This window comes from Strongyloides ratti, assembly GCF_001040885.1.
Source record: "Strongyloides ratti genome assembly S_ratti_ED321, chromosome : 2".
In the NCBI taxonomy this organism is placed as follows: Eukaryota; Metazoa; Nematoda; class Chromadorea; order Rhabditida; family Strongyloididae; genus Strongyloides; species Strongyloides ratti.
This window is the reverse complement of record NC_037308.1, coordinates 12,837,378-12,859,780: the sequence shown is the minus strand read 5'-3', so window position 1 is coordinate 12,859,780 and position 22,403 is coordinate 12,837,378. Positions and strand designations below refer to the sequence as shown.

The following is a 22,403-nucleotide window of genomic DNA, read 5'->3' as shown; positions in this document are numbered from 1 at the left end:
AAATTAATTATTTGCTATAAAATAAAAACAGACATATTTTTATAATTTCTTGTTTAATTAAATTAATAAAGAATAATTTAATTTATAATAAATTATAAAAGATAAATTTTAAAAATATTTGTACTAATAATAGAATAATTTATATCACTGAAATCAGATAAATATTATAAATGCATTAACACTATTTTAAAACAAGATACTTTTGATAAGACCAATATGTTTAAGTAGAAATTTCATAAATCAAAATATTAAAAACTAATGTATATCAAAATATGAAAAATTAATATTAAATTTATAGAAATAATATTAAAAAAATTAAAAATTTTTTTTCAAAAAAAAAGTTTTAAAAAAATGTTAGATAGATTTATTTGTAATATTTTGTGATTTCATAGATATAAACATATTTTTAGTAATTTTTTCTTATAATTATGTTTAAAAAAAATATTTATTAATTTTTCGTAAAAAATTTATCAATCTTAAAAATCTATTCGAAATAAGAATCTTAGAACGAAAACTAAATAACTACTAAAAGAAGTGGAAAAACGTCAACACAACCAAACACTTCATAATTATCCTCAGAAAATTTATTTATTAAATTAATTTTCGGTTTCAGGGATGGTTATTGGTATTTCAAGATTAACTGGATCTATTGGCCAAAAAAGTAAGCTTATAAATTTATTTTTATTAACCAATGTTTTCAATAGGCCTAGTTTCTGGTGTTCGTTCTTTAACAACTGCACCATCACAAACCACCAAAAAACCGGAAAAAACACACTTTGGAGATTTATCTGATGAAGACAGAATATTTACAAATCTTTATGGTAAACATGATTATCGTTTGAAGGGTGCTCTTAAAAGAGGTGATTGGTATAAAACAAAAGAAATAATTCTTAAAGGCCAAGATTGGATAATAAAAGAAATCAGTACATCTGGATTACGTGGTCGTGGTGGAGCAGGTTTCCCTTCAGGTATGAAATGGGGATTTATGAAAAAACCTTTTGATGGTCGTCCAAAGTATCTTGTCGTTAATGCTGATGAAGGAGAACCAGGAACTTGTAAGGATCGTGAAATTATGCGTCATGATCCACATAAACTTATTGAAGGATGTCTTATTGCTGGTGTTGCAATGGGAGCCCGTGCCGCCTACATTTATATTAGAGGTGAATTCTACAATGAGGCATGTATTCTTCAGGAAGCTATTCATGAAGCTTATAAGGCTGGATATATTGGAAAAAATTGTCTTGGAACTGGTTACAACTTTGATATCTTCGTTCATCGTGGAATGGGAGCTTACATTTGTGGTGAAGAAACTGCTTTGATTGAATCTATTGAAGGAAAACAAGGTAAACCTAGATTAAAGCCTCCATTTCCAGCTGATATTGGTGTTTTTGGATGCCCAACAACAGTTACAAATGTAGAAACTGTTGCTGTTGCTCCAACAATTTGTCGTCGTGGTGGTGAATGGTTTGCTTCATTTGGTAGAGAAAGAAATCGTGGAACAAAATTATTCTGTATCTCTGGACATGTTAATAACCCATGTACTGTTGAGGAAGAAATGTCTATTCCACTTAAAGATTTAATTGAAAAGCATTGTGGAGGTGTTATAGGTGGTTGGAATAATTTGTTGGCAGTTATTCCAGGTGGATCATCTGTACCATTAATGCCAAAAGAAGTTTGTGACAATGTACTTATGGATTTTGATGCACTTGTTGCTGCTCAATCAGGTTTAGGTACAGCAGCTGTAATCGTCATGAATAAACAATCAGATGTTGTTAAATGTATTGCACGATTATCTTTATTTTATAAACATGAATCATGTGGTCAATGTACTCCATGTCGTGAAGGTTGTGATTGGCTTAACAAAATTATGTGGAGATTTATGCATGGTAAAGCCCAAAAATCGGAGATTGATGCTGTTTGGGAATTAACTAAGCAAATCGAAGGACATACTATTTGTGCTCTTGGTGATGCTGCAGCTTGGCCAGTTCAAGGACTTATTCGTCATTTTAGGCCAGAACTTGAACGTAGAATGGCAGAATATGCTAGCAAAAAAATATCTACTGAAGAAGTAAAAGTTGCTGCAGCTGGCAGTCATTAAAACTTTCAGTCTATAGTTTTAATTAAAAAAAATCTATTAATGAACTATACAATTTTTCATTAGGAATGTATTTTATAAAAAAGTTTCTTTTTATTTGTTTATATAAACTAACTAATTTCTTTTAGTTGTTTTTAACCAAATGTTTTATTAAACAGGTTTAACTTATCTTTTAAATTTACATGTACTTTTATAACTTAATTATAGTTTTATAATAATGGGTTTAGAAATTAGACCTGAAGAAAATGGAATTCGTTGTTATGCGAATCCAGAAGTTTGGCCACCAATTGTTTGTCAATTCAAGTTATTGTTTTCTGATTTTATTGTAGAAGAATTAAGTTCAGATGGTGTAGTTTCATTGTGGCCATTGGATGGAGATAATGAACCAGAACAGGAGACTCCAATTAATGCTGAATGTAAAGAAGTTTCTGAAGTTGATATGTCTAACATTCCCAATGGATTAACTAATGAAGATGTTGATTCAATTTTGAAGATAGTTAATGGTGAGACAGTTTCAATAAATATTGATGGATTAGAAAAAAGTGAAAGAACAGCTATTCACAATTTTATTAAATCTCTTCCAAATAAGAACCTTTCTTCAACAACGAAAGATAATACTATCGTTGTATCTTTAAGTAAGCAAAATGAAAGAAAGAGATTTCATTGGCCTGATGATACACCAAACTACTGTCATTTTACATTGTCAAAAGAAAATAAGGACACTTCTTATGCTATTCGTGAAATAGCAACAAGATGTGGCTTAAATGTTAAACTTTTTAGTTTCTCTGGAAACAAAGATAGGCGTGGTGTTACAAGTCAAAAAGTTGCTGCATACCGTGTAAAAATGGAAAAATTAAAAAAATGTTCAAAGTCGTTAAAAAATATTCGCCTTCATAACTTCGAGTACAAAGATAATGTATTAGGATTAGGTGATAATTTTGGTAATAGATTTCAAGTAATTTTACGTGATGTAGGAAAAAATTTGACATTAGATGATATTAAAAAACGTTGTGAAGGAATAAATAAATATGGTTTTTTAAATTATTTTGGTCATCAAAGATTTGGAACATTGGGAATAAATACAGCTGAAGTTGGAAGATTAATTTTGAAAAAAAACTATCAAGAAGCTATTAATCAAATATTATCTAGTAAAAAAGATATGAGTAGAGAGACATTTCAAGAAGCTTTATTTAGTTATGCTACTGATAAAGATGCAAAAAAAGCATTTAATATGATAAAGGGAAATGGAAAAAAACATTCATTAGAAGGGAATCTTTTGAAAGCTTTAATTGATAAAGATGGGAATTGTCATAATGCTTTATTTTCTATGCCACGCGAAACGATAAGTCTTTATATTCATGCTTTTCAAAGTTTTATCTTTAATGAAGTTATCTCTCAAAGGATAGAAGAATTTGGACCTGTAATTTTGGAAGGAGACATTGATGAAAATGGCAAAGTTTTAGGAAATGATAGTACTATTTTTGATATATCTATACCTTTAGTGTCTAATGATATGGATATACCAAATAACAAGACAAAAGATATAATTGAAAGTATGCTAAAGAAATATGAGGTATCATGCGATGATTTCAAAAGTTTGACGAAACATGTAATGATAAGTAAAATTTCAAGAAAAATGTTTAAAAAATTGGACGATCCAATATTGTGTGATTTGATAAAGTATAGTGATGAAAAAAATATTCTCCAAAGGGAATTAATCAATGGTCCTGATATTGTAAATGAAGATAACTTTAGAGCTATAAAATTAGTTTTCTCGCTAGAAGCTGGTGATTATGCTACAATGTTACTTCGAGAAATTTTAAGATTTAATGTTGATAAGCAAAGTCAAAAAAATATGAATAAAATTAATTAATTTTAGTTTTTTTTTTGTTATTTGTTGATGTGTTATTGTTTTGTTTTATTTTTTTGTTTTATTGTTAAATTGTTTGTATCATCCTAATAATATAGTTATTATTTTAAATTAAATCCTTTAAGTTTTCTATTTAAAATGTAAACATTTCTTAAATAAACATCTACTTAATTTTTACTGTTAACAAAGTATTCTTCTCAATTATAAATAATACAATCTTACAAAATTACTATTGGGAAATTTTTTTTAGAATAAACATATTTTTTTAACGTTTTACCACTTGTATATATATATACACATTTTTCAACTAATACATTTAATCTCTAAGTATAAAAACATATCTATTTAGAACAATATGGTAATATATTTGTCCAATAAAATTACCTTTTCCGTATTTAACATACATCTTGATAATATATACTTCGTATTTGGAAAATGTCTCCATCATAATTGGAAAGTTAATCAATAATTTATAAATTTTGTTTTATATAAAGAATGCTTATAATTAGTAATGGTTTCAATGTAAAAAGAGTTATTAAATTAAAATATATTCTCTATTTTAAATTTTATCTAGTCTATACCCCTTTTTTTTAATAATATTTGCCATTTCAAAAGTAAAATTTTAAATTTGTAGATATTTTAACTATGTATGCATTCACTTATTTGCCTATCACATCTTTTATTTTATTTTAAAATTTTTTTCTAAATTTTAGAACCATTTTATGTATTTTATACTTTTATTTTTCAAATATTAAGCTATGCTATAGTTTTATATTAATCAATTTTGTATACTATATAAAAATAAATATTTAGATATAAAAAGAAATTTTTATATCACTCTTTTGAGAATAAGAAAAACGAGATAATATTAAATATATTAAATAGAGATTTTATTTTTTTTATACATAGTCGTTATATGTTTAATAATATTATATTGATAAACATATTTATAATCTTGTAATTATATTTTTTTTTAAGTAATATTTTGTACTTTTTTTTATTATTTCAATTATTATTTAAAAAACTTTAAATATTTTTAAGATCCAAGTAGCTAATAACATAATATCAAAATGGGTCTCGCAGCTTCAGCTCAAACACAAATGATGACAGAACATGATCCAAATTCTGCTTTTCCATGGTGGATTAGATTTTTAGCTAAGGGTCTAGGAATTGCTGGAGGTTTTATTGCAATGTTTTTTGGCATTTTAGCTCTAATTTCAATCTCAGCAACTTGTATTATGGCAGCTCTTTTGCAATTGTATGTTTTGTAAATAAATTTAATTTATATTTAAATATTATTTTAGAGTTATTGGATTTTTATCAATAGCTATTGAAGCACCATTTTGTTGTTCATTTATTGATTTCATTGAAAAAATTGCTGTTTTTTCAGAATCTCGTGCTTTTTGGCAAAAAGCTGTTCTTTTTTGTGTGTAAGTTTAAAATTTTACTTAATAATTATTTTTATCATTAAGAATGGGGATTATACCTATAGTTATGTGCCCAGAAATTGACACAATTTTAGGATCTGGAATGATATTTGCCTGTGGAGCAGTGTATGGTTTTATGGCACTTGGGAAAAAAGCAGATAGAAATTCAATGATGGCAGCTGCATCTGGGGGTGTTGATAATCAAGCATGGTCTCCACAAGTTAACCAAGGACCACCAGTATAAATACACTGAGAGCAAAAAGATGACGATATCGTCATCTTTTCATTTTTTTTAATAAGTGGAAATAAATGACGTTAACGTCATCTATTTAAGAATATTTAAATTAATGGAATAACTAACTATTTCGTCATTTTTTAATTTTTTTTTTAAATGTTTTAATGACTATAAAAACAATAAACATAAATTTAATAAATGGGTAATTTTATTAATAATAACTCTTAAAAAACAATAATATTTTAAAAAAAATTAATAGTAACAATTAATTAAGAAAAACTTCTTATTATCTGTATTCCATGGACCATTAAAAACTTGAAAAAAAATTGTCAATCACTGTAGAACAAATTTCTAAACTTATCTATAATAACAAAATTAAAAATTACTTTTATATCTGGAAATAAAAAATTAATCATGAATAATGTTTAAAAATTTATATTTTAATAAAAAAATAAACAAACAAATGACGCTTTTATTGTCCATTGAAAAATCTGAAAAAGTAATAATTAGACAATATAAAAAAATTACTAAACTTACATAAAATAGTGTTTTTATATAAAAGTCAGGTTGAAATTTAGATGAGGTTACCCCTTGTTTTTATTTGATTAAAAACTACGTCAAAAGCATTTTTTTAACAGATTGATAAATTTATCATTTCTTTATACTTCCTGATAAAAAATCAGTACTTTTTTGCATATTTAAAGATTACATGATAAATTGTAAAAAATATTATAAATTAATTAAAAATAATGAAAAAAAGTAATTGATATTTAATTTTTTTTATTAAAAAACGAATAAAATAAATGAAAAAAAGGTAATTGATATATGAATTTTTTTAAAGAAAAATAAATATAAATAAAATTTGAATTTTTTGGTGAAAAATAAGGAAAGAAAATGTAAATAATATTTGATTTGTATCAAATAATTTCATAGACATAGTCAAAAAATTTTTAGCTTTTAATCACTTTTTTTAAATCTCTTTTCTATTTTATTCTATAGTAATATAACCCTGTTATATTATATCATTGTTATCATTTAATTGTGTCTAATGAATTCTTAGAATCTATAATTTCTTTAGTTAAAATATTTTTTTGTTTCTTTGTAATTATTATATATAAAGGCTAGAAATTTGATAATAATTATTATTTTATTTTATCTCTCAAAATTAGGAATCCAATTTTTTATATATTTAAATTATGTATTTTAGGGGTTAATTATTTTTGTATTATCACATATAAAGGAAGTATTGCATTCTAAGTAGATTTTACACTAGTAGAAATAGTAAATTATATAATTTTCATAATTCTTCATTATAATTGTATTCTAGAGAGATAGAAACGTTTCTATTTTATTAGAACATTTAAAATACTATTAATTGTTCTTTGTGTTGTTTTCAAAAAAAAGAAATAACTTGAAACAAAAAATTTTTTTGATATTTTTATCAGGAAGTATAAAGAAATGATAAATATATCAATTTGATAAAAAAAATTCTTTTAACGTAGTTTTTAATCTAAAAAAGCAAGCGGGGATCAACTCTAAATTTCAGTCCAAAAATTGATAGACCAGAGAATAAGCACAAGTTCCATCTTTCTGGATTTGAAAATCTTGCATCAGAATCTGTTTAACAATTGGGAGTTATAATTGCCAGATTTTTAGAAAAATTTTGCTGACGGTCGTCAATTTGCTTTCAATGTACAGAAGCGAATATAAGCCTAAAATGAAAATTTTCAAACAATTTATTCTATTAATGTTAATGTTCTTTTTTACTACCAATTTTCAACATTTAATCTAACTTATTGTACTTTTTCTGTACAGCATTTTTATTATAAAATAAAATGTATTTTAACCTTAAATATACCTATTTTTTACTATAACTAATTCGTTCACATGATATATTTTTATTTTCTAAACTAAAAAGAAAATTTGATTAAAACTAATAGATATAATGTCATTTATAAAATAATCTACTTTTTATTTTATAATATAAAGTATAATAATTACAAAATTTTTATCATGTTTTCTTATTCTATGTCGTATTTTGTTATCAAGTTTATGTTATGTAATATTAAAAATATTTGTAAAGAAAGTTATCAAAAAAGCAATGATAGAAAACGTTTTATTTTATAATTATACCTATTGGGGGTTGCTTAAATTTAGTAATTTGCAATTTTATACTTTCATTTTGGCGATAAGAGTATCTTAAAGAAAAAAAAAAATTATATTTTAATTACTAAAATATTTTCATATATCACCTTTTTATACATGATTTTTAATAGAAATAAAAGACATTTTTTTTAAAAAAAATATTTCCATATAGATAGTTTTTATTTTAGATATGTTACGTATAAGTGGTGGAAGAATAAATAGTTCTAGAAATATTATTAAATTAATTCAAGTTAAATATTTTAACAATGATATTTTTGCTGAAAGACATATTGGTCCATCAGAATTGGAAAAACAAAAAATGCTCGATTATTTAGGATACAAAGTTAGTTTGATTTTAATAAAACTATAGTTTTATTTTTTTTTATTAAATTTTTAGGATTTAGATACACTAACTCAAACAAATGTACCAGATAGTATTAAAATAAAAAAACCATTAGATCTTCCAGAACCACAAAATGAACAACGAATGCTTAGAGAATTAAGAGAAATTGCTGGACAAAATAAGATATATCGTACATATATTGGAATGGGATATCATGATTGTATTGTACCTGCAACTATAATGAGAAATATGCTTCAAAATGCTGGCTGGACAACGCCATATACACCATATCAACCTGAAATAGCTCAAGGAAGACTTGAAGGTTTATTAAATTTTCAAACAGTTATTAGTGATTTGACTGGCCTTCAAATTTCAAATGCTTCTTTACTTGATGAAGCAACTGCTTGCTCAGAAGCTATGGCTTTAGCATGTAGAGCTACAAAAAGAAATGTCTTTTTATATGATCCAAATTTACATCCTCAAAATATTGATTTATTAAAAACAAGAGCTGAACATCTTGGTTTTGTTTTAAAACCAATTGATTTTGATAATTATAATGTGACAAATGAAATTAGTGGTGTAATGTATCAATATCCAGATACAAATGGAAATATTAGAGATTTAAATCATTTAATAGAACAAAATAAAAAAGTTGGAGCTTTATCAATTATGGTATGTGATATTATGGCATTAACATTAATGACTTCACCTGGTGATATGGGAGCTGAAATTGCTGTAGGATCAGCTCAAAGATTTGGTACTCCATTAGGATATGGTGGTCCACATGCTGGATTTATGTCATGTGTTAAAAATTTTGGAAAAATTCCTTTGTCACGTATGATACCAGGAAGAATAGTAGGTGTATCAAAAGATGTTCATGGAAATAAAGCATTTCGATTAGCACTTCAAACAAGAGAACAACATATTAGAAGAGATAAAGCTACATCAAATATTTGTACGTCACAAGCTTTACCAGCAAATATTGCTGCAATGTATGCAGTTTATCATGGTCCTCATCGTTTACAAGCAATAGGAAGAAAAATTCACAAATCAACAGCCTTTCTACAAAATCAATTAAAACAAGCAGGTTATGAAACTTTAAATAAATCATATTTTGATACAATAAAAATAAGTGGGGTTAACATTGAACAAGTTAAAGAAAGATGTGAAACTAAAAAAATTAATTTACGTTATTTTAATGATGGTACAGTTGGTATTTCATTGAATGAAACTGTACAAGAACAAGATATTATTGATTTATTATATGTTTTTGATGTAGCAGTTCCAGAAGGAAATATAAATCAAATGATTCATGAATCTCCAGCACCATTAATAGGAAATTCTGAGCATAAAAGAACTAGTTTATTTTTAACAAATCCAGTATTTAATACATATCATTCTGAAATGGCTATTACAAGATATATGAAAAGACTTGAAAATAAAGATTTATCTCTTGTACATTCAATGATACCTTTAGGATCATGTACAATGAAATTAAATGCTTCAGCAGAAATGTTACCCTTAACATGGCCAAGTTTATCAAATATACATCCATTTGTACCAGTTGATCAAGCTAAAGGTTATCAAAAAATTTTTAATGACCTTGAAAAGTGGCTTTGTGAAATTACTGGTTATGATAATTTTTCTCTTCAACCAAATAGTGGAGCTAATGGTGAATATGCAGGTTTATTAGCTATTAAAGGTTATCTTAAATCTATTGGACAAGAAAATAGAAATATTTGTCTTATACCATCATCTGCTCATGGAACAAATCCTGCCTCTGCTTCAATGTCAAATTTTAAAGTTGTCCCTGTTGAATCAGATAAACATGGTAATATTAATTACAAAGATCTTTCTATGAAAGCAGAAAAATACACTAATGAACTTGGTGCTATAATGGTAACTTATCCATCTACACATGGTGTTTTTGAAAGTAATATTGTTGATGTTTGTAATAAAGTTCATGAAAATGGAGGACAGGTTTATCTTGATGGAGCAAATTTCAATGCACAGGTAGGATTATGTAGACCAGGAGATTATGGTAGTGATGTGTCACATTTAAATCTTCATAAAACTTTCTGTATTCCACATGGAGGTGGTGGTCCTGGAATGGGTCCTATTGGTGTTAAAAGTCATCTTGCACCTTTCTTACCTGGACATCCAATTATATCTCCAAATGGTAATATTAATGGTTCAGTAAGTGGAGCTCCATGGGGTTCAGCTAGTTTATTATCTATAACATGGGCTTACATTAGAATGATGGGTGCAAAAGGATTAAAAGAGGCAACACAAGTAGCCATATTAAATGCTAATTATATGGCTAAACGTTTAGAAGAAGGGTATAAAATTGTATACAAAGATGAACAAGGTTTAAATGCTCATGAATTTATAATTGATTGTAGTCCATTTAAAAAAACTGCAGGAGTAGAAGTAATTGATATAGCTAAACGTTTAATGGATTATGGATTTCATTCTCCAACAATGGCTTGGCCTGTTCATGATTGTCTTATGATAGAACCAACAGAATCTGAAAATAAAGAAGAAATGGATAAATTAGTTGATTCATTGTTAGCAATAAGACAAGAAATACAAAAAATTGAAGATGGTACTTGGGATAGAACAAATAATCCATTAAAAAATTCTCCTCATACAATGACTACTGTTACTTCATCAAATTGGAATAAAAAATATTCAAGAGAATTAGCAGCTTTTCCAAAAGAATGGTGTTATCATAAATCTTGGCCAACTGTTGGAAGAATAGATGATCAGTATGGTGATAAAAATTTGGTTTGTAGTTGCCCACCAATGGATTCTTATACATAAAGTATTTTTATTGAAAAATTGAAAAAAAAAATATCAAAATTTTGTCATTTATTTTTTTTTATAGATAAAAATTTATAATTCAGAATATACTTGATAAAGCATTTCATTAAATGCAATTAAGGCTTCATTTCCAATTTTTTTAATTTCATTTTCATTAACAACAAATCCACTTTGTTGATCATCAAAAGATGGGGATAATTCTATTACATAGGTATATTTTATACCTAATGATTTTATGTAATCAAGTGTTGTTCCATATGCTTCATATAATAATTTTGATGCTGATCCAATTTGATAAGATACATTTGTATGATATTTTATTTTATCTTTCATTTTTTTACCAAGTATAACTATTTCATAATAATCTTTAGGTTCATATTCTGTTGTATGTGTCCATGGAAAAAGTATTAATCTTCCATAACTATGAAATGAAATATATCCTTTAATATTATTTTTATTTTTTTTTAAAAAAAATGAATGATATAATGTTTCAAGTTCAGATAAACCATGTGTTCCTGGATATGTTAAACAATGCCAATAAGAGTTACTCCATTTAAATGGATAATTTCTATTTATATCTACACCACAATTTTCATTTATATTTATATTTCTATTTCCTCTCCACATTCTATCTTTTTCTCTTGTATATACATATCCATCAGGATTTAAAACCGGAAATATTATAACATTAATTTTTTTAAATATTTTATCATATTTATTAATATTATTTATTAAATGTTCAGCAATAATTAATATTGAAGAATGAGTAATCCATTCTCGAGCATGTATTCCAGCATCAATAACAACAAGTGGTTTCTTTTTTCCTAAAAATTAAATTACAATTTTTTTTATATATTAGTTTACCATTCGAATAACCAATTTTAATATAATACATAAACTTTTTCTCAAATGATTCACCATACATATGTATAGAAACAAATTTTTTATGTTTCTTAGCTTGTGATTTAAAAAAATGTATTATTTCTTCATATGAATGAAATAAATCATTTCGAAAGTTATTTTTTAAGTTAGAAAGCGTTTTTCTTTTACTTTTTTTTACTGAAAAAAGTTTATTCCAATTTTTAGTTGTTAAATTAAAGCTAACATTTTTTATTTCAAGAAAATGTTTTAATTTTAAAGTTATTTTGGGTGATGTAAATATGGTAATAACTTGTCCAGGAATTCGACCTTCAAACCAGTAGTCAATTTGGTTGTTATTAAAAGTTTTGTCTAAATCTTTATATAATTTTAAATCGTCCTTATTTCTTATTAAAATATTAAAAAGCGAATAATTAAAGTAGTTAACAAAACAATTGATTTTTGTAAAAATTATCAAATTAAATAAAATTTTAAAAATAAACATTGAATAAAAGAAATTTTAAAAATACCATTAAAAGTTTGAAATTACCATACATATAAGAGGTAATATTTTAATATTTCATTAGTCATAAATTTTTATATGAACATTTTTTTCTAATTATCAAAAATTCTTTTTATAATAAACTTTTGAAAGCATTTTAATATGACATTTTATTAAAAACATTTTTCATGAAACTTAAAATTCACAAAAAAAAAATCTTTTTTTTTTTTTAAAATTCTTCATAAATCTGATTTAGAAACTTAACTGCTGCAACTTCAAATTCTTTTGAAGCTGGAAGAATTAAATCTTCTGAAACAATAAATCCATTATATAGTCCATCACTTGGAGCTATTTCAAGTGCATATGTATATTTTACTCCTAAACTTTTCATGTAATCCAAAGCACAACCATAACTATTATAAAGTATATCAGCTGCAGTTCCATGAATATATGATGCATTAGTTTCTTTTTTAATATCAAATATCATTTTTTTAGCTAACATAACAATTTCATCATGTTCTTTTGTATATGTTTTTTTTTCATAACTCCATGGATATATTATATAACGACCATAAGAATGTAGTGATAAATATCCTTTAATATAATTAATATTATTTTTAACAAGGTTTACAAATCCAAGAGTTTCATTTTCTGAATTTGGTTTTTCTCCGGAATATGTTTCACATACTTCATAATCTTTTTTCCATTTAAAATCAAAATTTCTGTTAATATCAACTCCACAATTATTACTTTTAATATTTCTATTTCCTCTCCACATTCTATCTTTTTCTCTTGAATATTCATAACCATCAGGATTGAGAGATGGAATAATAATAATATTTAATTTTTTAAATAATTTGTTATATAAATTTCTATTTTTAATTAAATTATCAATAAAAATAAGAATAGAACTTTGTGTAATCCATTCACGTCCATGAGCACCAGATTCAATAATAACAATAGGCTTTTTTTTATCTAAAAAAATAGTCATACTAAAATTTGAATATATTTCATACCTGTTTTATATCCAATTGTAATATATTTAATTATTCTACCATTTGATGTTATTCCTAAATCATTAATTTCTACAATATCTTTATATTTACTTTCAAGATATTCAAAGTAATGAATAGAATCATTATAAGAATGAAATACTTCTAAATTTATTTTGTTTCCTCTGACATGTCGTTTACTTTTTTTATTCTTTTGCATTAACGGATCATTCCAATTTTTTGTAATAATTTTAAAATCTAATTTCAAAAATTTCAACAATTCTTCAATACCAATTTTAAACTTTGGACTACTCAATAAAACAATATTTTTACCAATTATTTTTGTTTTATGCCAATAATCAACTTTATCGCCATAAGTTTTATCAAATTTATCAAAAACGACTAAATCATTTTCATTATGGATACCAATAATAAATTGTGAAAAACCATTATAGTCAACAATACACTTTACAAATATAAAAAAATTAAAGATTATAAAAATGTTTCTCATTATCAAAATAAAAGAAAAAATATTTTATCCATTATGTAATAATAGAATGCATTAGAATTTGATAATTATAATTTTGTTTATTCAAATAAAAAAATAATATTTAATTTAAGTAATAGAGTTATTTGTATTAAAAATAAATAAGATAAATAAACAAACTTTTTAAAAATAACTTTATTTATTTTATAAAGTTTTACTTTTTTTTTATTTATAGTATATATTGCTAGAACAATAGATTTTTAGACTTAATTTTAGACTTATTGCCTTGAAATTTTCTTTAAATATTTCAAGATTTTACATATCTATAATTTTTTTTAAAAATTGCAATATTAATTTAATAAAATTTTTTATACTAAAACAACGGATAAAAAAAGAAAAATAAATAATTTAAAAAATTTTTTTATTAAAAATTAAAAAAAAAACTTTTTTTTAGAATTTGAATATGCTACTATATTTATTCGATAGCCTTTGAAATGGGATGAATTTTGAATATAATCAACAATATTTGAAAATTGAAACTTCATGATTTATAAGGATTCAAAGATGAGAGGCGAAATTGTGGAATATTTTTTTGTAAATCTCGATTTTTATGATAATATTGTAAATTTTAAAAATAAATACTTTTTTCTAGATCAATTTTTTATGAGAAATTCATTAAGCTTATTCTTATCTTTATAGGACTTCTAAAAATAAAGTTATGATAAGAAATATGTTTAAAGAAAAGTTTTAAGAATTTAGTGATAACTCAAGTTAATGAGGTCACAGAAGCATGAAACTTGATGCGCTAGGCTTCTATCATAATTTAAGGTATACCCTACGTTGAAAACTTTTTTTTATTTTCAATAGTTCTTGAAATACTGTGCTTGGTATTTTTTCGCGCGTAATCCATTGTCACCATTTTTTTATATCTCGGATGTGGTTAAAGATATAAAAAAATTTTGAAGGTAGACCCCATATGAAAAGTCATTTGAAGACGATTACAGAAATCTGTTTGCATTTATCTTGATTTTGAATGAGATATGAACAAAGGCGGAAATTTTTCTAAAATATTCATTGTTCACGACTTTTCAGTATCTCAGCAAATATTTAACCTATGAAGATGGGACTAGCTTCATTCGATTTCTATTCAAAAGTAAGTCTAGAATATTTATTTTCAGAGCTATAGCATTATTATTTTCAGAGATTCAGAAATTGGCTAAAAATTTTCTAGATTTCCGATTTTACCTTTAAAAATGTGAACAAAGAAAAGCAACTTTTTTCGGAAATTTAATATGTCACTATAGTCATTCGATAGCTCTTGAAACGGGATGAATTTTGAATATAATCAACAATTTTCAAAAATTGAAACTTCAGGAGTTATATGGATTCAAAGTTGAGGGGCGAAATTGGGGAATATTTTTTTGTAAATTTCAATTTCTATGATAATATTGTAAATTTTGAAAATAAATACTTTTTTCTAGACCAACTTTTTACGAGAAATCCATTAAGCCTATTCTTATCTTTATAGGACTTCTAAAAATCAAGATATGATAAGAAATAAGTTTAAAAAAAAGTTTTAAGAATCTAGCGATAACTCATGTTAATGAAGCCACAGAATCATGAAACCTGATGCGCTGTGCTTCTTTTGTAATTTAAGGTATACTCTACGTTGAAAACATTTTTTTATTTTTAATGGTTCTTGAGATATGAAATTTGGTACTTTTTTGCGCGTAATCCATTGTCACCATTTTTTAATATCTCGCAAGTACTTAAAGATATAAAAAAATTTTGAAGGTAGACCCCATTTGAAAAGTCATTTGAAGACGATTGCAGAAATCTGATTGCATTTATCATGATTTTGAAGCAAGATATGACTAAGGGCGGAAATTTTTCTAAAATATTCATTGTTCCCGACTTTTCAGTATCTCAGCAAATAATTATCCTATGAAAGTGAGACTAGTTTCGTTCGATTTCTATTCAAAAGTAGGTCTAGAATATCTATTTTCATAGCTATAGCATTATTGTTTTCGGAGATTCAGAAATTGACTGAAAATATTCTAAATTTTCGACTTTTCCTTTAAAAATGTAAACAAAGAAAAGCAACTTTTTTCGGAAATTTAATATGTCACTATAGTCATTCGATAGCTCTTGAAACGGGATGAATTTTGAATATAATCAACAATATACTAAAATTGAAACTTCAGGAGTTATAAGGATTCAAAGATGAGGGGCGAAATTGTGGAATATTTTTTTGTAAATTTCGATTTCTATGATAATATTGGAAATGTTAAAAATAAACAGTTGATTCTAGACCAATTTTTTACGAGAAATTCATTAAGCCTATTCTTATCTTTATAGGACTTCTAAAAATCAAGATATGATAAGAAATATGATTAAAAAATTGTTTTGAGAAACTAGCGATAACTCAGGTTAATGAAGTCACAGGTCCATGAAATTTGATGCGCTAGGCTTCTTTCAATATTTAAGGTATACCCTACGTTGAAAACTTTTTAAAATTTTTAACTGTTCTTGAAATACTATGCTTGGTATTTTTTCGCGCGTAATCCATTGTCACCATTTTTTTATATCTTGAAAATGAATAAAGATATAAAAAAATTTTGAAGGTAGACCCCATTTGAAAACTCAATTGAAGACGATTGCAGAAATCTGCTTGCATTTATCATGATTTTGAAGCAAGATATGACTAAGGGCGGAAATTTTTCTAAAATATTCATTGTTCCTGACTTTTCAGTATCTCAAGAAATACTTATCTTATGGAGATGGGACTAGTTTCATTCGATTTCTATTCAAACGTTGGTCTAGTTAAAAATTTTTCAAAGCTATATTATTATTTTTTTAAGGGATTCAGAAATTGGCTGAAAGTTTTCTAGATTTCCAATTTTACCTCTAAAATTGTGATAAAAAAACAACTTTTTTTTGAATTTGAAAATGCCACTGTAATCATTTGATAATTTTTAAAATGGAATAAATTTTTAATATAATTAACATTGACTTTTTATTAGATTCACGTATGTGCTAGAAATTTTTTTTGAAAATTTAAATTTTTAATATATGTATAATTTTGGTTATATATGTAAAAAAATTTTTTTTACCTTTTATCAACTATCAAATGCTCCATCAACTATAATTTTAATTAAAATTTTTAAAACTTTTTAATTACTTTATTTATTTTAATTCAGTATGTCAATGAGTTTAGAAGAGATCCAATTTTGATTATCTAATTCAATTCTGTAATCAAGCTTGACACTAAAATAATCAGTACAATGACAAAAATGTTTATTGTTTTTGAAAAAAAAATACTATATGTAAAATAGAAGTTACTTCGGCATATTTTAGCATAATTTTTTAAATTACTTCATAAATGTAAATAGAAAAAATTTATATTAAATTTAATATCATATTCATTATTCTATCTCTATTTTTTTTACTACTACTGGATTTCAATAAAAAGATAAGATTTTGTTATAAATTTTTTTAAATATTGTAATTAAAAAAAAACTTTTGCTTTTAGCGCATTGCTTCAAAATAGATTGTCTACGTGATTTTGAAGATTCGAAAACAAATGATTATTTAAAAAAAATTTACGTCTTCTGTTATGTTTTTCTTCAAATTAAGGATAAAAACAGACGAATTTTTGGATTCAGCTATAAATCAGTTTTTATGAAAGATCTACATTTAAAAAATTTTTATAACTTCAATTGTTATTAAGTTATAAAAAATTATGACAATGAATTAAGTACGCAACAAATACCAAGTAACATATCTTAATAACAGTTAACATTCTAAAAATATTTTCAACGTAAAATATATTTTAGAAACAATAAAAAATCTAACGTAATTAGTTTAATGTTCCCATAAACTTATTTATTCAAGTTATGATTTTCGTGCTTGAAACTTTTTCAAGATAAATTTTACGTAATATTTTGAGTTAAAAAAATGTTGAAAAGATGAGACTAGACTCAATCTGTTTTTTTTTTAAATCTGATTTAAAATATTTGGTTTAATTTTAATATTTTCAATTGCATCACTAAAGTAGAATTTTTTCAAAAAATATTCCCCACTATCGTCTATAACTTTGATTCACTACAACTTCTCAAGCTTTGTTTTTTATAATATACATGATTATATTTTAAATTCATACTTTGTTAATGACTATCAGACAAGTGTAATCTTTTTTTTCTTTAATACTGATGTTTGAGCCACTATGAAAATTAATTTCATACTATATAAGAATTAAACGGGAATAATTTAAAAGTTCTAGATAAAATAATGCATTATAATATTTAAAAAAAGCAAGATATTAAATGTATATTTAAAACATTTTCATTTACATCATAAAAACATTATTTTGTGTAGTTTTTTGTGGCTATAAAAAATAATTACTAAAACATTTTTCATGTTAGAAAGTTTTATATAACAACATTTATTATAAATATTTGAAGCCATTATCTATGTATTCTTAGCTTTACATATTAACAATACAAAAAAAATGAATTTTATAAATAAAGTATGAAAAACTATACTTTAATAAAATAATTTTAAATTTAATTTTTGGAAAAAGATAAATGTTATTGTATTTATTTAGAAAAAGTTATTTGTATATTAAAGTTGAAGAATAAAAAGATTATTAATTGTACACTTTTTGACAATCTTTTCTGTAAATAAATATATTAATTAACTATTCTTAACTATTTATAATATCGTCTAATTAAATAGAAATTGTTTTTATAATTTAGTTAACATAAGAAACACAAAATTTAAACTAAAGTTTTCACATAAGTTTAATCATTGTTTTATTTATTATTATCTTGACTCAATTTTTTTGATAAAAATTTTTTTTTTAATTTTTTATTTATTTCTATTTTAATATTTAAAATTATTTGTTAATATTTAGAAATTTTCTTTCTAAAAAAATTAGTTTTATAAAATTATTATTACCATTATCAAAATAATACAAAATCAATTATTAATTTCATTTTACAATTTTTTTTTTGCATATATGTTCGTAGTCTTTTTAAATATATTATATATTTTTCATATTTATTTTACTCACTGACACTTTATTCCACAGTTTTGAGCACCTATTTTCCAATAAATTGAATAAGAATTTTTAAATATAATTTTAAAATATGGCTACCGAAAAAAGAAATTTACGTTGTGATGATGATAAAAAATTATATAATGTTGATATTACTTTAATTAAAAATACTAAAAAAGAAGTAAAGGTAAAATCTGTTTATCAGGTTGGTTTTAAAATTGAATATTAATAACAGCTACTTGAAGGATTCTATGCCGGAAGGTTCAAAGGTTGGAACAGTTGTAACTTTGCATGGAGCACCAGGTTCACATAATGATTTTAAGTATATTGAACCTTTATTAACACAAAATGGTATTAGAACAATTGGAATTAATTTTCCTGGTTTTGGACATTCTCAAAGTTTGGAAGATATTGAATATACAAATGAGGAACGTATTGAATGTGTTGAAAAAACATTAAAAGCTATTAATGTTGATGAAAATATAGTTTTAATGGGACATTCACGTGGTACTGAAAATGCTTTAAGAATGGCAATAATGTTTCCTAAAATGGTTATTGGAGCTTTATTGGTAAATCCTATTGGTCTTCGTACACATCGTGGCATGCGCCCAAGATGGATTTCAATTTTTCTAGCATTTTTATGGAGATGGGGGTTATTTAAACCTGCTATTGTTTCAATTATAAAGTTTTGCTATGGATTATTTGGAATAAAAATATCAAATAATAATATTGTTGAAGCATGTCTTCTTACTGTTGATAAAATTAAATTTTCCGAACAAAAAAAATATATAGAAAAATTAAAAGATTTAGATATTACTATTATAAATGCAATTGGTGGAAGAGATGCTGCAATTGAAAGATCTGTTAGTAGAGAATTTTATTCTACATTTCCAAATAATGTTTGTTTGGTAAGTTAAAATAAATTAAAATTATAAAACTATTTTTTATTTAAGGAATTTTTAAATGAAGATAATGAGGAAGATAAAATGATAAAACATGTAAATTATTGTCTTAAAAATGGTGAAAAAATAATAACATCAATCTTCCCCAAAGATGGACATTTTATACAAAAACATAGGGCAAAATTTTTAGCAGAGACATCGAAGACAATTTTTAATATATATAATAGAAAACATAATGACGATTATATAACTATTAATAATTAGTTAATATTTATACTTAAATGATAATAAATAATATTAATAAATATATTATGTAACAAAAAAAAATATTATGTAATCATCCTTTACAAAACTATCTATGATAAAGAAAGTTCTGCAGAAAGTCAGATAATTTGATTTCCCATCGTTTTCTACCAGGCATTGAAATATATATTCAAATGCTTGGAAACTGTGATAACATGGGTAAGATAAATATGTCGCTAGTAGTTATTGAACTTTACTATTAAACATTGTAATTTAAATAAAAATCCTTCCACAACAATTACTTTTAGTATACTATAATTAGACTAATTATAACTAATATTATCTAAATAATCATAAATAACTTATTAATATTTAACATGACTTTTAAAATAAATAAGTAATTATAATAATGTTTTAAAAATATCTAATTTTTTTTTAAATCATAAAATAAAAAATTAATTTAAAAAATATTTATTAAATTTTTTTCCCATGTATTAAAAATAATGCCAAAAGCCATATAATTTATCTTTCCATAAATATACTAAAAAAAAGTACTTAATAAAAAATTATGATTAGATGAAGATAAATAATACATTTAAATTAATACAAAACATTTTTATTCGGGTAAAATAATTTAAAAACAAAAAAGATACAAACAATTGTATAGTACTTAAAAATAAGGTAAAAAAATTTGCAGAGACATTATTATGATTTCATTAATGAATGGCTTTTAAAAAGTTATAACCTTTTAAAAATCTTATATCTACTTTAAATATTAATCTTTTTTAAAATTTAACATCACAAATGTCTTTCCTAATCATTTTTAATGCCAAATTTTACTTTAAAGCAGTTATTTTGCAAGAAATGTTAATATTGCACTTCTTGCTAACATCTTTATATGAAAGTATAGTTCCTTGGAAAAATGGTTGCTCTTTTCGTTATCAATTTATTTTTCTCCTTAAAAAGTTTATAAAAATTGAAAAAAAATATTTACCGGTTATTTTTCGTTTATATATATTATTAAGAATTTTGTTTATATTTATGTAACACATATTAATTTATTATTTGTCTATGTATTTATTTAATTATTCTATATTTAAAAATTATTTTTCATAAATCTTTTTTATAACATTTAGGGGTAAATTTTAAAATTGCCGTCAATTTTTTATGACGAAGATGAGTTCAGATGTTGTAGATAAACCGTATTGAATCCACAAAATGCATAAAGAAAATTATTTATAATACAATTAGAGTTTTTTTTTTTTATTTTACATTTTTTAAACTACCAAAGAAAGACGTTGATTTTTCTTCTAATTCCATTAACAATTGTTTTTGAGTATAGTAATTTCTTTTATGTACAGCAAATATAACTTCACATATTTGTGTAACTTTTTTTAATGCCTGATAAGTTGAATTCTTAAAAAAATGTTTACTATTATCTCCATCTACATTTATAGACTCAGCCATTATTGCACAATCCGGGAAGGCACTATTATTATAATAACATATTGAAGGTGAATTTCTCTTTATTTCTACTATCCTTTTAACAACATCATTTACATCTCCATAACATTCTTCTATAATTCTTCCAGCTTTAAACATTACTGTTAAACAAAAATCCATTAATTCTTTTTCACGATTACATGATGAGGTAAAAATTGTTTTAACTTTTGCAACACACTCATCTTCTGTTTCTTCTTTTTGTTGGACAACTGGATCACCATGTCTTTTAAAAACAACTTTATTGAATATTTTTCTATCTGTTGAACATATTTTTATTATTTCCTGTCTTAATTTATCTACAAAAAAAAATAAAAACATACATACTCACTACTATTTATTAAAACATACTAATATATTCTTCAGTATTAGAGTTTGTTAAATTTTTTATTACACTATTAATGTTAGGAAATAACGTAACAATTGAGGTATCCATATCATCAATAACACGACATAACTTTTTTTGAGCAACTTTTTTTTTTGCTCCATCAGGATCATAATGTAAATTTCTATATGTCCTTAATTCCAATGAATGTTGGAAATAATAAAAATCAAGACGCAAATTTAAAAACTTTAAATATGATACGTGCCATTCATCATGGCCTGAGATTGATTCATTAAAATCAAGAAGAGATTCAAAGTTTACCAACAAATCACATTCATCTATTGCATCTAATAAATCTTCAAAATTTGGTCTATCTTTACTATCTACTAGTTCTAGTAATTTTTTTTGCACTTTGTAATATGCATCAGAATCCGTATGTTCGAGCATTACTATTTATAAAATATTAGTATATAAATGCTTTTAAAAATAATCTAAAGAAATATATAAAATATTAAAAAAATAAAAATAGTAGTAATATTATTAGTTATTGAAAATGGGGGATACATTTTAAGTATTCAAGGCTATTTTGCATTTTTT

At 24.1% G+C, this 22,403-nt stretch overlaps 8 protein-coding genes across 8 annotated transcripts; 5 read left to right on the top strand and 3 right to left on the bottom strand.

Annotated features, from left to right (window-relative positions):
- Positions 1-615: 615 nt before the first annotated feature.
- Positions 616-2,098, top strand: SRAE_2000410900 (NADH dehydrogenase (Ubiquinone) flavoprotein 1; the record flags this gene model as incomplete). The annotated part of the gene is made up of 2 exons (XM_024642939.1): positions 616-661; positions 705-2,098. 2 exons carry the CDS (start codon positions 616-618, stop codon positions 2,096-2,098), a joined length of 1,440 nt encoding a protein of 479 aa, XP_024508660.1.
- A 214-nt stretch (positions 2,099-2,312) lies between these two features.
- On the top strand, positions 2,313-3,968 carry SRAE_2000410800 (Pseudouridylate synthase 7 homolog; the record flags this gene model as incomplete). The annotated part of the gene is made up of 1 exon (XM_024642938.1): positions 2,313-3,968. The coding sequence occupies one exon, from the start codon at positions 2,313-2,315 to the stop codon at positions 3,966-3,968; it is 1,656 nt and encodes a 551-aa protein (XP_024508659.1).
- A 1,067-nt stretch (positions 3,969-5,035) lies between these two features.
- On the top strand, positions 5,036-5,636 carry SRAE_2000410700 (Calcium channel flower homolog; the record flags this gene model as incomplete). The annotated part of the gene is made up of 3 exons (XM_024642937.1): positions 5,036-5,223; positions 5,270-5,395; positions 5,438-5,636. The coding sequence occupies 3 exons, from the start codon at positions 5,036-5,038 to the stop codon at positions 5,634-5,636; spliced, it is 513 nt and encodes a 170-aa protein (XP_024508658.1).
- Positions 5,637-7,962: 2,326 nt separating this feature from the next.
- On the top strand, positions 7,963-10,938 carry SRAE_2000410600 (Glycine cleavage system P protein, homodimeric family and Pyridoxal phosphate-dependent transferase, major region, subdomain 1 and Pyridoxal phosphate-dependent transferase domain and Glycine cleavage system P-protein, N-terminal domain-containing protein; the record flags this gene model as incomplete). The annotated part of the gene is made up of 2 exons (XM_024642936.1): positions 7,963-8,115; positions 8,170-10,938. The coding sequence occupies 2 exons, from the start codon at positions 7,963-7,965 to the stop codon at positions 10,936-10,938; spliced, it is 2,922 nt and encodes a 973-aa protein (XP_024508657.1).
- Positions 10,939-11,010: 72 nt separating this feature from the next.
- On the bottom strand, positions 11,011-11,863 carry SRAE_2000410500 (Peptidase M14, carboxypeptidase A domain-containing protein; the record flags this gene model as incomplete). The annotated part of the gene is made up of 2 exons (XM_024642935.1): positions 11,011-11,762; positions 11,803-11,863. 2 exons carry the CDS (start codon positions 11,861-11,863, stop codon positions 11,011-11,013), a joined length of 813 nt encoding a protein of 270 aa, XP_024508656.1.
- A 664-nt stretch (positions 11,864-12,527) lies between these two features.
- On the bottom strand, positions 12,528-16,742 carry SRAE_2000410400 (Peptidase M14, carboxypeptidase A domain-containing protein; the record flags this gene model as incomplete). The annotated part of the gene is made up of 3 exons (XM_024642934.1): positions 12,528-13,273; positions 13,315-13,756; positions 16,683-16,742. The coding sequence occupies 3 exons, from the start codon at positions 16,740-16,742 to the stop codon at positions 12,528-12,530; spliced, it is 1,248 nt and encodes a 415-aa protein (XP_024508655.1).
- A 2,185-nt stretch (positions 16,743-18,927) lies between these two features.
- Positions 18,928-20,002, top strand: SRAE_2000410300 (Protein of unknown function DUF1057 family-containing protein; the record flags this gene model as incomplete). Its single annotated transcript, XM_024642933.1, has 3 exons — positions 18,928-19,041; positions 19,082-19,744; positions 19,790-20,002. 3 exons carry the CDS (start codon positions 18,928-18,930, stop codon positions 20,000-20,002), a joined length of 990 nt encoding a protein of 329 aa, XP_024508654.1.
- Positions 20,003-21,244: 1,242 nt separating this feature from the next.
- Positions 21,245-22,253, bottom strand: SRAE_2000410200 (Hypothetical protein; the record flags this gene model as incomplete). The annotated part of the gene is made up of 2 exons (XM_024642932.1): positions 21,245-21,780; positions 21,833-22,253. 2 exons carry the CDS (start codon positions 22,251-22,253, stop codon positions 21,245-21,247), a joined length of 957 nt encoding a protein of 318 aa, XP_024508653.1.
- Positions 22,254-22,403: the final 150 nt, after the last annotated feature.